The following is a 16,728-nucleotide window of genomic DNA, read 5'->3' on the forward strand; positions in this document are numbered from 1 at the left end:
CCGACGTCCAGAGGTGGGGGTTGTGCTTACAGCCCAACACCGTGCAGGACATTTGGCATTTGCCAGAGAACACCAAGATTGGCAAATTCACCACTGGTGCCCTGTGCTCTTCACAGATGAAGCAGGTTCACACTGATCACGTGACAGACGTGACAGAGTCTGGAGACGCCGTGGAGAACGTTCTGCTGCCTGCAACATCCTCCAGCATGACCGGTTTGGCGGTGGGTCAGTCATGGTGTGGGGTGGCATTTCTTTGGGGGGCCACACAGCCCTCCATGTGCTCGCCAGAGGTAGCCTGACTGCTATTAGGTACCGAGATGAGATCCTCAGACCCCTTGTGAGACCATATGCTGGTGCGGTTGGCCCTGGGTTCCTCCTAATGCAAACAATGCTAGACCTCATGTGGCTGGAGTGTGTCAGCAGTTCCTGCAAGAGGAAGGCATTGATGCTATAGACTGGCCCGCCCGTTCCCCAGACCTGAATCCAATTGAGCACATCTGGGACATCATGTCTCGCTCCATCCACCAACGCCACGTTGCACCACAGACTGTCCAGGAGTTGGCGGATGCTTTAGTCCAGGTCTGGGAGGAGATCCCTCAGGAGACCATCTGCCACCTCATCAGGAGCATGCCCAGGCGTTGTAGGGATGTCATACAGGCACGTGGAGGTCACACACACTACTGAGCCTCATTTTGACTTGTTTTAAGGACATTACATCAATGTTGGATCAGCCTGTAGTGTGGTTTTCCACTTTAATTTTGAGTGTGACTCCAAATCCAGACCTCCATGGGTTGATAAATTGGATTTCCATTGATTATTTTTGTGTGATTTTGTTGTCAGCACATTCAACTATGTAAAGAAAAAAGTATTTAATAACATTATTTCATTCATTCAGATCTAGGATGTGTTATTTTAGTGTTCCCTTTATTTTTTTGAGCAGTATATTTGCAACAAAAAAAAAAATCGAAAAACCTGGGGAAAACTATTTAATCCATTTTAAAATAAGGCTGTAAAGTAACAAAAATGAGGAAAAAGTCAAGGGGTCTGAATACTTTCCGAAGGCACTGTACATAGACATGGAATCACTGGCCACTTTAATAAATGGTACACTTGTCACATTAATAATGTAACACTAGTCACTTTAATAATGTTTACATACTGCTTTACTCATCTCATATGTATAAACTGTATTATATTGTACATTGCTCGTCTTAATATTTATCTGTTTCTTAATTACATTCTTTTACTTTTAAATGTGTGTATTGTTATGAATTGTTAAATACTACTGCACTGTTGGAGCTAGGAACATAACCATTTTGCTACACCCACAATAACATCTGCTAAATGTGTATGTGACCAATAACATTTCATTTGTTGTGGGTTTATTTTCCTGTAATAATGAATAAGGAGTATCTAAGGTTAAGACATTGTCAGCTATACTCGTCATTATTTGAACTGGCTAGCCAGTTCACTAGCAACGACCCAAGAAATTGCTTAGAAAGTTACTTTTAGCTGCAAGGTTAACATTTACTAAATTCATTTTTAAATGGATGGGTTTTTTTGTGTTAAAAGATAAATAATCCACTTGGTTAAAACCTGTTGGAGCTAGGGGGCAGTATTTGCACGGCCGGATAAAAAACGTACCCGATTTAAACTGGTTGCTACTCTTGCCCAGAAACGAGAATATGCATATAATTAGTAGATTTGGATAGAAAACACTCTAAAGTTTCTAAAACTGTTTGAATGGTGTCTGTGAGTATAACAGAACTCATATGGCAGGCCAAAACCTGAGTAGATTCCATACAGGAAGTGCCCTTTCTTACAATTTGTTATCCATTATATGCATATTCTAGTTTCTGGGCAGGAGTAATAATCAGATTAAATCGGGTATGTTTTTTATCCGGCTGTGAAAATACTGCCCCCTAGCCATAACAGGTTAACGAGAGTCATATGTTTGAGAAATTGAAGTTATAGCATTTTTGAGGTATTTGTATTTCGCGCCACGCAATTCCACTGGCTGTTGACTAGGTGGGATGCAAGCGTCCCACCTAGCCCAGGGAAGTTAAAGGGAAAAATTGTCATCCGTTTTTAATAAAGCAGTACAATTTCATGTGGGTATGTTTGGGGAAAAACATCCCCCCCTCCAGTGGGGCAAAAAAAGGGCCGTACATCAAAACATCACAGCGAGAATAGTCAATGTAATTTGGTTCCGATATTTTATTTATTTAATTAAAATAAGATACCTACACTTTAGCTTTTAGGAGTTCATTACTCAAATTTCTAAATAAAATGCACTTTGCCCCATTGCAGGGGGCAATTAATTCATTAATTAATTAATTCTGCCCACCTATCTCTCTCTTAAAAATCTGTTTGTCTAAGGATAGCCAGTACGCACACCATACCAAACGTTGCTTATTTCTGTCAGTAAATATACCAGGGCTCTCCATCCCTGTTCCTGGAGAGCTACCCTCCTGGATGTTTTCGCTTCAACCCCAGTTGTAACTAACCTGTTTCAATTTATCATCCAGCTAATTACTAGAATCAAGTGCGCTAGATCAGGGTTGGAGCGAAAACCTACAGGACGTTCGTCTCCAGGAACAGGATTGGAGAGCACTGAAAGATATTTCCCCCAAGTTATCCTACTGTATGCTATTTGGAGCACCGACAAAGTGTGATCTCGGCCGACAATAGAATGAAAGTTGTTGCGGTGACATCATGAACAAACGTTACCGACATGTCACTAGACCAACTGTAAACTAGCCTTTTCACTCAGAGAATTTGTTTAACCAATGCAAAGCGAAATACAAATGAATGCATATTGTATCAATATTTCGACTAATAGTTGCTGTAGCTAGCGATCTCTCACTGTTAGCAAACTGTGTTCGCTCCATCATAACATATAGCTAGCCCCCCTCCCAGCTAACCACGAGCTAACAAGTGCAGCCTACTAGTTAGCTAAATGGTTTGCAAGATATCAAAAAAGTGAGGGACTTACAACAATGTATCCCTCAAATGTTACGTCTGTGTTCTTGATGTGGCTCAACGAAAACGGGTTCAATTTCCCGTATACAGAATATCCTTGAGACAATATCCAAGCTTTTTCTCTTGGTACTCTGTCCAGCACTCAAACACAGCAGCAGACAGCCTCCCCAGAGCGGAGCAGACTTTAGTCCAGGCCAGCTGGGAGGCAGAGATGACGTCACTGGGAATAAACTTTCCAAGTGCAGGTGCAGCCATGTACAGTAACAACCATCATTCTGCTCATCATACCTGTAGCATAAAAGGTATACGTTCTATTAGTTGTAACATGACTTGATAGTATTTGAATACGAATGCAGATTGATGATTATCTATGTTGAAGGATATTTATTTACACTTGATAACAATACAATCACAATAGTTACACACCTTTGCTGAAACATGCGAACTTCAGACCCATAAATATTTGAGGCTAGTCATTTAAAACTTTATGAAGAAATCACATGAAGACATCCTATCCCCCATTGAAAGTCAACACTGGGTTTGTAAATCTAATTTGGACATCTGATACCCATTGTATCACATTTCCCATAGGTAGAACGCGTGTAAACATGACATGCAACATTTATATGTTTACTTTCTTTGCTTATGCTATAGTCCTGTCCTCAGTGTCCAGTTTACAAATAAAAGACAACTGCACACCTAATACAGCACAATGCTGGCCAAACAGTTGTTTAGGCCTATATTTTTTGCAAGTCACATTTTCTGGGTAACTGACCACAAGGGTAAACCATTGGAGGAATGAACCTTTATCCAATTGACTGAGGTTAGTGAGAACATCTTATTGGACAATAACCTGAGGAAGAGTGGCCACTATGGCATATTTATTGCCTTACCTTCTTACTTCATTTGCACACAGTGTATACAGATGTTCTATTGTGTTATTGACTATACGTTTGTTTATCCCATGTGTAACTCTGTGTTGTTGTTTTTGTCGCACTGCTTTGCTTTATCTTGACCAGGTCGCAGTTGTAAATGAGAACTTGTTCTCAACTGGCCTACCTGGTTAAATAAAGGTGAAATAAAAGGTCAAAATGAGGCTGAGGATAGAAGGAAAGGAAAGCATCGTCTTTCAGGGAGGGACTGTGACATAACTGGAGAGCTGAGCTGTTACACGGAGGCTGTGCCAGAGGAACAATTTAATCAGATTAATAGAGCAGTACATCTGAGGCTGAGCTCCCATTGGCTCGGTTGAGCCCACAGACAGTCATGCAAGCCAGGCTAGACTGGGGAATCCCCCAGCCAGAGATGGGCGTGACCAAGGGACTAGACAGAGCACATGATGAAACTGCAGTTAAATCAATATCCCTTTTAAAGTGGTTTGAACACAATGTACCAAAAGTCTTGTTTTTGCATAGGAAACGGGTTGTTGCCTATCTGCTTCATAAAAGGACCACTAAACAAAACTTGGTACTTAAAATATTAACTTTAATATTTTCTTACACTTCAAATTAAATCATAACAATACCCACTGATCATCTTTGAGTGTTTTTAGGACATTTCATCTAAAGTTAACATTCATTATTAATTCACTCCAGATGCTAGGCTTCTTGCTCAACAGATTGGCAATCCAACAAAGTGTCCCTCACAAATAATTCAAGTGCTAGAAGAATTAAAGCTAAAATGTTCCCTCTTTGAAGAGACATTCGAAAATGTACAAAACATGTTATAATTCAACAGAGCCATATGTCTCTGACATATTTTTGAACAGGACATTAAGAATCAACCGGAGCCATTTCTAGAACAAAGCTCCATCTGCACTGAAATTCTCCTTTTAAGTGATTTTACTGTGATGCGACAATAATGGAAGAATCATACCACCATCCTATCAACCAATAAAGATTGAACAACACAGGTACTTAACAGTCACAAGTACAGCCCCTCCAAAAAAATCTATAAAAAATTCCTTAAAAATACATTTTAAAAAGTTGGCATATATACAAGAACAGATTGGCTGTACCTGTACACAGCCAATCTATAAATAGCACACCCGACTACCTCATCCCCATATTATTACTTACCCTCTTGCACATTCATCATCTGCACATCTATCACTCCAGTATTAATGCTAAATTGTAATTATTTTAGCCTCTATTTATTGCCTACCTCCCTACATTTGCAAACACGGTACATAGATTTTTCTTTTGTGTTATTGACTGTACGTTTGTTTATGTGTAACTCTGTGTTGTTGTTTTTGTCGCACTGCTTTGCTTTATCTTGGCCAGGTCGCAGTTGTAAATGAGAACTTGTTCTCAACTGGCCTACCTGGTTAAATAAAGGTGAAATAAATAAATAAAAATAACTGAAATCCAGTGAGACACAGGAACTAAAGGTGCTACAGTGCCTTCATTAAGTATTCACACCCCTTGACATTTTCAACATTTTGTTGTGTTACAGCCTGAATTTAAAATTGATAACATGTTGATTTTGTATCACTGATTTACACTCAATACCCCATAATGTCAAAGTGGAATGTTCACAAATTAATAAAAAATGAAAAGCTGAAATGTCTTGATTCAATAAGTATTCAACCCCTTTGTTATGACAAACCTAAAAAGGTTCAGGAGTAAAAATCTGCTTAACAAGTCAGATAAGTTGCATGGACTCACTCTGTGCAATAATAGTGTTTAACATGATTTTTAAAAATGACTACCTCATCTCCGTACCCCCAGTTACAGATAATTTTATAAGGTCCCTCAGTCAGCAGTGAATTTCAAGCACAGATTCAACGACGAAGACTAGGGAGGTTTTCCAATGCCTTGCAAAGAAGGGCACATATTGGTAGATGGGTTAAAAAAACAAACAGATATTGAATATCCCTTTGAGCATGGTGAAGTTATTGATTACACTTTGGATGGTGTATCAATACACCCAGTCACTACAAAGATACAATTGTCCTTCCTAACTCAGTTGATGGAGAGGAAGGCAACCACTCAGGGATTTTACCATGAGGCCAATTGGGATTTTAGAGAGGCTGGACTGAGGGCTTGTAGGCCTGTTGTAAGACCCAGATACAGACAGTGTCGAAGTAACAAAAGTGTATTACTAGAACGGGGGCCGGCAAAACGACAGGTCAAGGGCAGGCAGAGGTCAGTAATCCAGATCAGAGCCCAAAAGGTACAGAACGGCAGGCAGTCTGAGGGCAGGCAGAGGTCAGTAATCCAGATCAGAGCCCAAAAGGTACAGAACGGCAGGCAGTCTGAGGGCAGGCAGAGGTCAAAACTAGAAAACAGGAACTAGAAACAGACAAGCGCAAAGGGAAAACCCCTGGTATGCTTGACGAACAAAACGAACTGGCAACAGAGAACACAGGTATAAATAGAGGGTGGATAAATGAGGGGAGATGGGAGACAAGCACAAAGACAGGTGAAACAGATCACACACACACGGCAGGATATATGCTTTGATTTAAACAAAATACAAAAAAGGCTAATAGTTTGTTAACACCATCTGCTCTACTTCGCTCACGAAACAGTAATTCAAGATGATCGAAATGCATAGGCTATTCCCAATCAAATGATTGGCATACTGATGCAGTTTCACAGGTAAAACATGAATAATTATAGTTCATGATTGACAGTGACGATGGCCTATAGGTAACTTGGTGTTTGAGTAAATAAAAATAAAAATATGTGTGGGCATAGGCAGACGTTGCAATTGGAAGATGCATTTTATGCATATTATATAACAGGGATCTGGAAACCTGCTCCAGGAGAGCTACCATCCTCCTATCATCATTCCAACCCTAATCTAGCACACATGATTCTAATAATTAGCTGGTTGATAAGATAGAATGGGGTTAGTTACAACTGGGGTTGGAGTGAAACCCTACAGGAACAGGCTTGGAGAGCCCTGTAATGATAGGCAACCTCTGTCGGCACAAACTTTGAGGAAATGACGACATCATTTACATATTGTTTGCGCCCCCACATCTAAAATATAAATAGCACTACACCAATGCAAGTCAGATCTGTGGTAGGTCTGTAGCCGTGAGGTGTGTCTGCTGAATGTGTTCCCCCCTGGCTTCATCCATCTGAGCAGAAGCCAAAATACAACCTTCCTGTGCTCATTATGAACAGGGTAAATAAAGGACCTTGAATGACAACACCATGGACAACTCCTTTTTACACCCGGAGACTTTGTGCTGGTATTTTGATCTGCCGTTGACCACATTTGAGTCTTCTCTATTTGCATTGTTTCATAGCCTACACTTGGATTAGCCTACACTGTAATTCATTAAACTTGACTGGATTATTTTACCGCACCAGCATTACAATACAATGTATACTATTCACAATTTCTGCAATAAACAGATGTATTGCGGCGCTATAGTTTTTGGGGGGATGCGCTACAGAAGGCTATATTGGTCCTTTTATACAGGACTAGTAAAGGCCAAGTGAACTACTTGATTTATTTAGATATTAAACAAAATTGCAACAAAAAAATAAAAATATGCTGGAAATGGAACTCATTTGAATCCTGGTCAGGAGAAAAGGAAAATATATACATTTTCCCTTTCAGATCCATTGCAATCATCTAAAACATAAATCAAATGTAGGACAAAATGCTTACCATTCTTCCCAACTTCACCAGACACTGATGCGGCTAAATCCAAACTATATTTACAATGCCGAGTTTATGATCAACTAGACTGTATTCTCCTCCTCACTCAACTGAGAGGTGCTGCTGCTGCTTCTCTATCAGACCCAAATAAAATAAAATCTCATTTATTTATATAGCCCTTCTTACATCAGTTGATATCTCAAAGTGCTGTACAGAAACCCAGCCTAAAACCCCAAACAGCAAGCAATGCAGGTGTAGAAGCACGGTGGCTAGGAAAAACTCCATAGAAAGGCCAAAATCTAGGAAGAAACCTAGAGAGGAACCAGGCTATGAGGGGTGGCCAGTCCTCTTCTGGCTGTGCCGGGTGGAGATTATAACAGCACATGGCCTAGATGTTCAAATGTTCATAAATGACCAGCATGGTCAAATAATAATAATCATAGTAGTTGTCGAGGGTGCAACAAGTCAGTAACACAAGAGTAAGTGTCAGTTGGCTTTTTCATAGCCGATCTTTAAGAGTATCTCTACCGCTCCTGCTGTCTCTAGAGAGTTGAAAACAGCAGGTCTGGGACAGGTAGCACGTCCGGTGAATAGGTCAGGGTTCCAGCAGGTCTGGGACAACAGGTCTGGGACAGGTAGCACGTCCGGTGAACAGGTCAGGGTTCCATAGCTGCAGGCAGAACAGTTGGAACTGGAGCAGCAGCACGGCCAGGTGAACTGGGGATAGCAAGGAGTCATCAAGCAAGGTAGTCCTGAGGCATGGTCCTAGAGAAAGAGAAAGAGAGAATTAGAGAGAGCATATTTAAATTCACACAGGACACCGGAAAAGACAAGAGAAATACTCCAGATGTGACAGACTGACCCTAGTCCCCCGACACATAAACTACTGCAGCATAAATACTGGAGGCTGAGACAGGAGGGGTCAGGAGACACTGTGGCCCCATCCGATGAAACCCCTGGACAGGGCCAAACAGGGAGGATATAACCCCACCCACTTTGCCAAAGCACAGCCTCCACACAGCTGGAGGGATATCTCCAACCACCAACATACCATCCCGGGACAAGGCCGAGTATAGCCCACAAAGATCTCCGCCACGGCACAGCCCAAGGGGGATGTGACCATGGACCCGTGGGGGTGGGGCACACACTGAGCTCCTTCATGGCCGACCACAGCTCCTCTCCTCCCCTTCCGTCTGAGCACACGCTCAGCCTCCCCTCTTTGGCGAAGTCGCAGTCTGGAGCCGCTGGGCCTGGCCGACCCTTGGTGCTGCTGCCCGCGGGGCTGAAGAACAGTGACATGGGGTTGGGGGAGGTGTAGTCCATCAGGATCCTCTTGTCCAGGTCGCTCTCTGCCTCCTCCAGCCAAGTTGGAGACACGGGCTCATGCTGGGGGTCATCTAGGCCACGAAAGCAGATGACCGCCAGGAACCAGTGTCCCCTGGGGTAAAGAGGGTGTTTGACATAATTTTTCTATGATTTTACTGAGTTACAGTTCATACAAGGAAATCAGTCAATTGAAATACATGTATTAGGCTCTAATCTATGGATTTCAAATGACTTGGCAGGGGCACAGCCATTGGTGGACCTGGGAAGGCATAGGCACACCTACGTCAAAACAATAAACATTATGTCAAGGATAGGATTTACTCTACAGTAGGCTTTTTCTGAAATGGCAGTGAAGTTGCAATTTACCTGAATTTTCTAGGAGATAATTTTATTTTCCTTGGGCTATTCCTCCATTTGAAGATGTAGCGCACAGTCATTCCTACAATACATTACAGATTTGAGATTGACAAACGTTTGAAACGCTTAATTATGTTTTAAATAAGGGAATATTTCACCATTGGGCATTATTCTGATAAACTACAACAGAGGCAAATCCATGTTGGAAGATTCTGCTTTGGACAACCACTCCTGGAGAGGGTACCTGGCTCACCAAGAAGTACTCACCACTGTCAATGACAAAGACTAAGACAAACGTGGCTAGCCAGTTCACTCGCTAACTTGACTTGGGTTGCGTTACATACACATATATTATTGCTGGATGACGTAACTTTGACTGTTCATTCATTCGTTCGTTCATTCATTCATTCGTTCATTCATTCATTCATTCATTCATTCATTCATTCATTCATTCATTCATTCATTCATTCATCTAGCAAATACTAGCCTTGTTTCATCCCAGGACATATCTGCAATGCTGAATATGACCGATAGATTCGCACGAACACCTGTGACCACCTGTCCGTGAGTAGAGAGTCCATTTAAGAACCAATAACATGGTCGAAAATTACTAACTCCGCTCATCAGAAGCACCAGGCCATGTAAAATGAACTCAAATATAGTAACGTTCAAAGTTGATTCTATGCTGGACCAATCAGCGCCTCAGATGTCGCGTTTTGAAATGAAGACGAGATTTTCTATTGGACAAATTCAGGTTGGTCGCTCCCCGTTTCGTTCCGTTTGCTCTGCTTGCTTCCGTTTGGTTCCAGAGTAAACGGTAAACGATTTCCGTTGCAAAACGTTTTGCTACAGACCAAACATTTTGCAACGGAATCGGACTAATGAATACACCCCAGATGTGGCTGATGTCAGTAACCCCCACACTTTCCCATCCAATTATCTCTGAGACCCCAGCTGCCCCTGGCTTTATCTGTGAAACTGTTTATGGAAGGCCTTTCACACACATTTTAGGGTCCTGAGGAGGAAAAACGAATATTTTGAAAAGACCACCAGTGTGCAAGCCCCTGTTAACTCACAAGGACAATTTGGGAAAATCCTCAAACTGAAGCTACTTGCTGCTTTGGGGATCTGGAAAACAACACAAAAGGTAGGTTAAATGTAGAATTATTGATGTGACTCCAGACCCACATGATTTGCTGTGTATGCCATGATAAAGCAAGCTCGGTAAAACATTTTTTTGGGGGGGGGATGTTGTTTGTCTGTATGCGATCCGTCACAACACTTTGTCTTGTTTCATCTGGAATGTCCCAAGGCACTTTAAGGGAATTTAAGCCAGGGAAGAACATTTGGTCTTAGGTCAGGAAAAGTTGTCAATCACATTGTTTTGTACTGAGTGATGTGATAGTTGATTTGAGTCTAATATCAGTTGTTGTGATGTACTGTATGAAAGCAAACTATCACATAGGCCTGAAGAATCATTGATCATATCTGCAATAATTGTACCACGGTGCCAACCATGACATTGTATTTTCTCAATTGTCTGCCAATCAGTCTTACCTCGGCTCTCCTGGTGTCTCTTTGTGTGTGTGTTTGCCAGTCAGTGAATATCTAATTAAATGTCTTTCAGTCCATCAACCCGTCCATGTTGCAGGATGAGAGCAGAGGAGCTGATGCCTTGTGTTCTTATCACTCTGCTGGGGCTGACCCTGATGGAGTCAGCTCATGGACAGCACATGTCAGACGAACCCTGCACCGTCCAGATCCTCATCCCAGGACTGAAAGGCATATACACTGAGTGTACAAAACATTAAGAACACCTTCCTTATATTGAGTTGTACCCCCCTTTTGCTCTCAGAACAGCCTCAATTCGTTGGGCATGGACTCTACAAGGCGTCGAAAGCATTTCACAGGGATGCTGGCCCATGTTGACTTCAATGCTTTCCACAGTTGTTTCAACTTGGCTGGATGTCTTTGGTTGGTGGACCATTCTTGATACACACAGGAAACTGTTAGGTGTGAAAAACCCAGCAGCATTGCAGTTCTTGACACACTCAAACTAGTGCTCCCGTCACCTACTACCATACCCCATTCAAAGGCACTTAATAAAAAATGTGGTCTTGCCCATTCACCCTCTGGATGGCACACATACACAATCCATGTCTTAATTGTCTCAAGGCTTACAAATCCTTCTTTAACCTGGGAAATGGTTCCAATCATTTTTCCACCATTCATTTTTCCCACAGGGGATTTTAGAAACGATTAAAATAAGGGCTGTGTTTTGTGTAGGCTTACCCTGGTGTGATGTTTTGATAACCGTGTAAATCTCTCTCAAACAAGGTGACTTTTATCAATATATTCGGCTCTATTTACACGGATTCGAAAATGCTATTTAGCATCACAGTATACATCATGGAAAACGACAAATCCCTGCACATCATCTCTAGCTGACACCTTTGCTAACAGGTATTGTGTCAATTTCAAACTTGCACAAGACAGTTCACAGAATTGTCCATTTATAGAAATTTTGCCAATTTATTAATTACTACATTTAGCTAACATTAGATAGTTAATCCAGAGATTCTAACCTTTGCCACGATTCGGCAGTCTCGTCCAGATCGTCATGGCATTTGTAGTTCTTTATGATAGCCACATTAGCAGCTAATTAGCATTTCATTTTTGGGGTGTAAATACAGGAGAATATATTGATAAATCACCTTGTCCTAGAGAGATTTACACGGTTATCAAAACATCACACCAGGGTAAGCATGCACGAAACACAGCCCTAATTTAAATGTTTCTAAAATCCCCTGTGGGAAAAATGAATGGTGGAAAATGATTGGAACCGTTTGACCACTAGGGTTTATGGGTATTAGGACTCAGACTGTGGTACTCTATACACTCACGCCTTCATAAAAAATGAAAGAATATGAAAACCTCCTCAGAAAACACATAGGGCTCATATCATAGGATTGCAGTGTGATCACTATTTGTCAACAATAGTAACATAACATTCCAGAGTTGTGAGGTTGTTGATTCATGAAGCTTTTTTTGATCTGTGAAGCTTTCTATCCATTTGACAGGAGAGCCAGGAGAAAAGGGAGAGAAAGGGGCACCTGGGAGACCAGGAAGAGTGGGTCCACTAGGGGAGATAGGTAAGCATCCATCTTTGAAAACAGAAACAAATACAATGTGCAGTATTCTCTCTGTACAGGTGATATGCTTCATCCCTCACAATATCACAAAATGTTGATGACTCATCTATGAAGGCTTGGGAAACTTGAGACATATATTGATTTTACATTTATGAGTGGTCATTTTTTCAGTTTCAGAGAATGCTGAGGGCAGTTTGAGAATTTGGTTGTCATGAAAATCTGTTTAAACACCCCTTTTGATTGACCTTTGGAAAAGGTATTTGGATAACCCTTTGGCCTCTCATTATGGTGTCCCATTACATTTGTGGACAAATGTATTTTACAAGAGACGAAACCATACAGATTTTGTTCAAAATGGTTTAAAATAATCATATTTCCTTTAAGAACATGATTCTAGAGTTTATTTAATTGGACAGTTATTGTCTATAAACTAGGGTAAAGATCACAGTATGCACTGACAAGAATTTATCCTACAGGATGTTGTGATCTGGTTACATCGCTGCTAGGCAGTCCAGAGCAACAAAATGTTTACTTTAGGTCAGAGGTTGTGTGAGAAACGCTACCCAGAATCCCCTGAATTACTGACAGGTGCTGACTGCAGCTGTTGATGATGAATGATGCGGCTGACATCGAAGACAGATTAAATGCTCACGTGGAGGCTTTGTTATTTAACCCAATTATTCATTTGATTCTGAAATCAGTCACAAAAAACTCTAGTTACAGTAACACATGTTTCCCTGCAGGACATACTGGAGTTAAAGGACATAAGGGTATTATGGGACGTTATGGGAAAATGGGCCCCTGTGGAATCAAAGGTAGGAATAAAAAAACAGAAGAACATGCATTTAAAATAGTGTTTTGGGATGCATTACCATATTTCCCATGTACTTTGACAATGTTTCCACACTCAGGTTTAAAAGGAGATATGGGGGATCCTGGGCCAATGGGCCTGAATGGTGATCCAGGTACAACATTTATTTGTTTGGGGAAACATTACAGGTCTAGTTAACAATAAGTCCACAAAGAGTATGGAAAATATGCATTCCTTTTGTCTCATCAGGTGCTCCATGTGAATGCACACCCCTGAGGAAGATGATTGGTGAGATGGACATCCTAGTGGCCCAGTTATCCAATGAGATGAAGTTCATCAAAACTGGTACGCTTTTAGGATGTCTGGTTTATAGTAAAATATGAATGTTGAATTAGGAATTTCCAAAGAGTAACGCAAAGGTAAAGATATCAGTTTCCTTTCAGTATCACTCTCATCTATGACCATTTGGCTTTGTTTGCTTCCATTCCACAATGTGAATGCTGGGTATAAATGTCAGTGTGATTATAGAAATACAAGTGCTCATTTTTCAGCACTGCCCTCCCCTGCAGCTGTCGCCGGCATCAAAGAGACCGACAGTAAGGTCTATCTACTGGTCAAGGAGGAGAAACGCTACACAGATGCAGAGGTCTATTGTCAGGGAAGGGGTGGACACCTGGCCATGCCCAAGGACGAGGGGGCCAACACAGCCATCGCTGGGTACATCACTGAGGCGGGCCTGAGCCGGGTGTACATTGGCATCAACGACATAGACCGTGAGGGCCATTTCACCTACGTGGATCGCTCCCCCATGAGCACCTTCAGCAAGTGGAGGGAAGGAGAACCCAACAATGCCTACAGGGACGAGGACTGTGCTGAGATGGTGGCGGCAGGGGACTGGACAGATGTGGCCTGCCATCCCACCATGTACTTTGTGTGTGAGTTTGACAAGGACAGTGTCTGAGGGGCATTTTGAGAGTGGTAGTGAGTTGGAAGGGCAAAGGCCTCATTGGAGCTGCATGACAGAGAGAGGCTATAATCATAGAGAAAGAAGCCTTTTATAGTTATACAGATGATGTTCAGTATGTAACATTATTTTGATACAGCTGCATTTGTTTAATCACCCACCAGTGCTAAATATCATTGTACAGTTTAGAATATTGTGTATAGAATACTGTGTATACACTTGTGTAAAAACAAGGTTTCTTCTCAGTTTTTCAAGAATTCAGCTTTTTTGACTTGAAAGTTTGAATTGAATGGATGCTGTTTTTATAAACCTTTGCATTGAATGGCTACAGCAACGTTCCCTTTAATCTCTTGATCTGATTATTTAAAAAAATGAAAGATATAACACATATTATTTTGGGGGGTCTGTTTCTTGTCATTATTAGTCATTCTTTTTTAAACAAATATTCACCATATTTTGTTCTGCAGTACTGAATATTGAACGTGAAAAATACTATATTGCTTTAATATGGACGATGCAAACTCAACAAAGTAGTGAGTAACTGTAGATGCAAAATGTTACCTAATACATGTTGGAAAATACACAAACATGTCTTGTAGTATGTTCATATTGTTGGTCCTTTATCTTTTTATGAAAGTCATTTCTTGGAATGCGCACTTACAGGAACTATAGACAAGCTAGCTATGTAGGTTGGCATAGAGTAGTTGGGGATGGGCTTGAAAGTGTTTGTGAGGTCTGTCAGATGTCTTGACTTCTGCCATGTGCCTTGACTTCAATGATGGTGCACAGTTCATGTAGCTGAAATTATCCAGATAATTAATGGTTTCTGGTATGTTATGGGATATTCATCAGCAAAAACAGAAAGAAATAAGCTTTTGGGACATATCATGTCTGTTTTACCAATAGGCTTTCAACGACTGAATGCAGTTTCTATTCTAAAATATGGAAATGTATGTCCTTTTAGCAGAACAGTGTCCTCAGGGATGCCGATGGTGAAATATGTGGTTTGGTATTGCTCATTTGCCTGTAATGTACAACATAAACACTGATATTAATAGTAGTTCATTTATTTTTTTATTTACAAGTTGGTAAACGCTATGTAACTGTCCTAATGGTGTATTTTGTAGGCTACTGCCACCTAGTGGCTAATAGTGAAACACTCCTACCACTGTTCACTTGATCTCCTCACATAAGATAAGAAAGACACAAACTAGATGTGGCTATTTCTAGGAAACCAAAATATAGTGACACCACATTCAATTTCAACCGGCATACCTTGCATGTGAACCTATTAACTTATATAGACTAACAGGTTTATGATGCTTGCAGATCATCTACAATTTCATTTAAAAAAATCCAGTCCTTACAATTACCTTTTCCTCTCAATGTTTATAAAATATTTACCATGTTACTCTATAGGCATACCTCTTATTTTATTTAACTAGGCAGGTCAGTTAAGAACAAATTCGTATTTACAATGACGGTCAAACCCTAACCCGGACGACGCTCGGCCAATTGTGCGCAGCCCTATGGGACTCCAAATCATGGCTGGTTGTAATACAGCCTGGAATCAAACCAGGGTCTGTAGTGACGCCTCTAGCACAGTGCCTTAGACCACTGCGCCACTCAGGAGTCCTGAATTCGACCAGATACAGAAGCAAAAGATCTGTCTGCACATGATGCAATCTGGTGAAAACATTTGAAAAGATGTCATGACCTTCAGGAGTAATTGAAAGGTAAGACACAAAAATGACATGTGATCAGAAAATTGTAACAGTAATCGTTTGCAATGAAGACCCGATCCAAAATCTATTATTCTGTAGTTCAAGCTAACAACAGATCACCTTATTGTGATAGATTATGAATGAGCAGCATTGGTAATCTCCTTCTGTCAGGAGCTGACAGTCTTAATAGGGGAATTTTCATGTTGGAATGGTGCCCCTGACTGGAACTCCATATATGGGCATAGCTGTCTCATCTAAAACGTATGTTGGAATGGGGTCCTTGCAGGAACTCCATATATGGGCCTAACAGGAATTCATTTTGTGGGCATAGTAAATCATTTGCGAAATGATTACACCTGAGCTCATTCTGAATCAAGAGTTTTTAGGCTTGCACAGGTTGATTTTCATGAGGTTGTCAATTGATTATGGATGCTTTGTTACCGTCGCAAAGATTGCTGCTTGATAGGATCCAATAGGCTGTGTAATAGTGCTTTTAAGACTACGCCTGTTGATACCTTACAAGTGTAACTATCAGAGGGTTTTTTGGCTGGAGGATTGGAAACAAGGTAGTGGAGTAGGGTCTCAGGGATCTAGTAATCAGGCCATCTGTGGCACTGGGAAATGTTCTTTCCTAGGCCTTTTGTGGATTTGAATTTGATTGAGGAATAAGAGTGGTGTGACGTTGGTAATGTGAGTACACAAGTAGATCAGATTGTTTGTAATAATTTGTATTCCTTTTTGACAGTAACAGGGTTAGGAGTTCTGCCAATCCAGCACCTGTTAATTGTTGAG

The 16,728-nt window shown here is 41.1% G+C and overlaps 2 protein-coding genes across 3 annotated transcripts in view; one reads left to right on the top strand and one right to left on the bottom strand.

Moving 5' to 3' along the window:
• Positions 1 to 3,166, bottom strand: part of LOC106565365 (unconventional myosin-VI) — a 126,679-nt gene extending 123,513 nt beyond the window's left edge. The window contains exon 1 of the mRNA XM_014132524.3: positions 2,996 to 3,166. The gene's annotated coding sequence lies outside the window, so the exon portion shown is untranslated. The remainder of the gene's footprint in view (positions 1 to 2,995) is intronic.
• Positions 3,167 to 10,306: 7,140 nt separating this feature from the next.
• LOC106565612 (collectin-11) lies at positions 10,307 to 15,562 on the top strand. 2 transcript variants are annotated; one of them, XM_014132951.3, is made up of 7 exons: positions 10,307 to 10,432; positions 10,913 to 11,067; positions 12,366 to 12,437; positions 13,181 to 13,252; positions 13,349 to 13,402; positions 13,498 to 13,593; positions 13,800 to 15,562. In XM_014132951.3, the coding sequence occupies exons 2-7, from the start codon at positions 10,938 to 10,940 to the stop codon at positions 14,207 to 14,209; spliced, it is 834 nt and encodes a 277-aa protein (XP_013988426.1). In that variant the 5' UTR covers positions 10,307 to 10,432; positions 10,913 to 10,937; the 3' UTR covers positions 14,210 to 15,562. The 2 variants fall into 2 exon arrangements, with proteins under 2 accessions (XP_013988426.1, XP_013988511.1); XM_014133036.3 differs by having other exon boundaries at positions 13,818 to 15,562.
• The last annotated feature ends 1,166 nt before the right edge of the window (positions 15,563 to 16,728 follow it).

The sequence above is a fragment of the Salmo salar genome, chromosome 01, assembly GCF_965601325.2.
Source record: "Salmo salar chromosome 01, fSalSal1, whole genome shotgun sequence".
Taxonomy (NCBI): Eukaryota; Metazoa; Chordata; class Actinopteri; order Salmoniformes; family Salmonidae; genus Salmo; species Salmo salar.

Bases quoted from the DNA above. Each gene is read 5' to 3' on its own strand.
- LOC106565612 (XM_014132951.3), top strand. From the start codon at position 10,938: ATGAGAGCAGAGGAGCTGATGCCTTGTGTTCTTATCACTCTGCTGGGG. The intron at 13,403-13,497 runs GTACAACATTTA...TTGTCTCATCAG, and splicing joins GGGCCTGAATGGTGATCCAG to GTGCTCCATGTGAATGCACA. The intron at 13,594-13,799 runs GTACGCTTTTAG...CTCATTTTTCAG, and splicing joins GATGAAGTTCATCAAAACTG to CACTGCCCTCCCCTGCAGCT.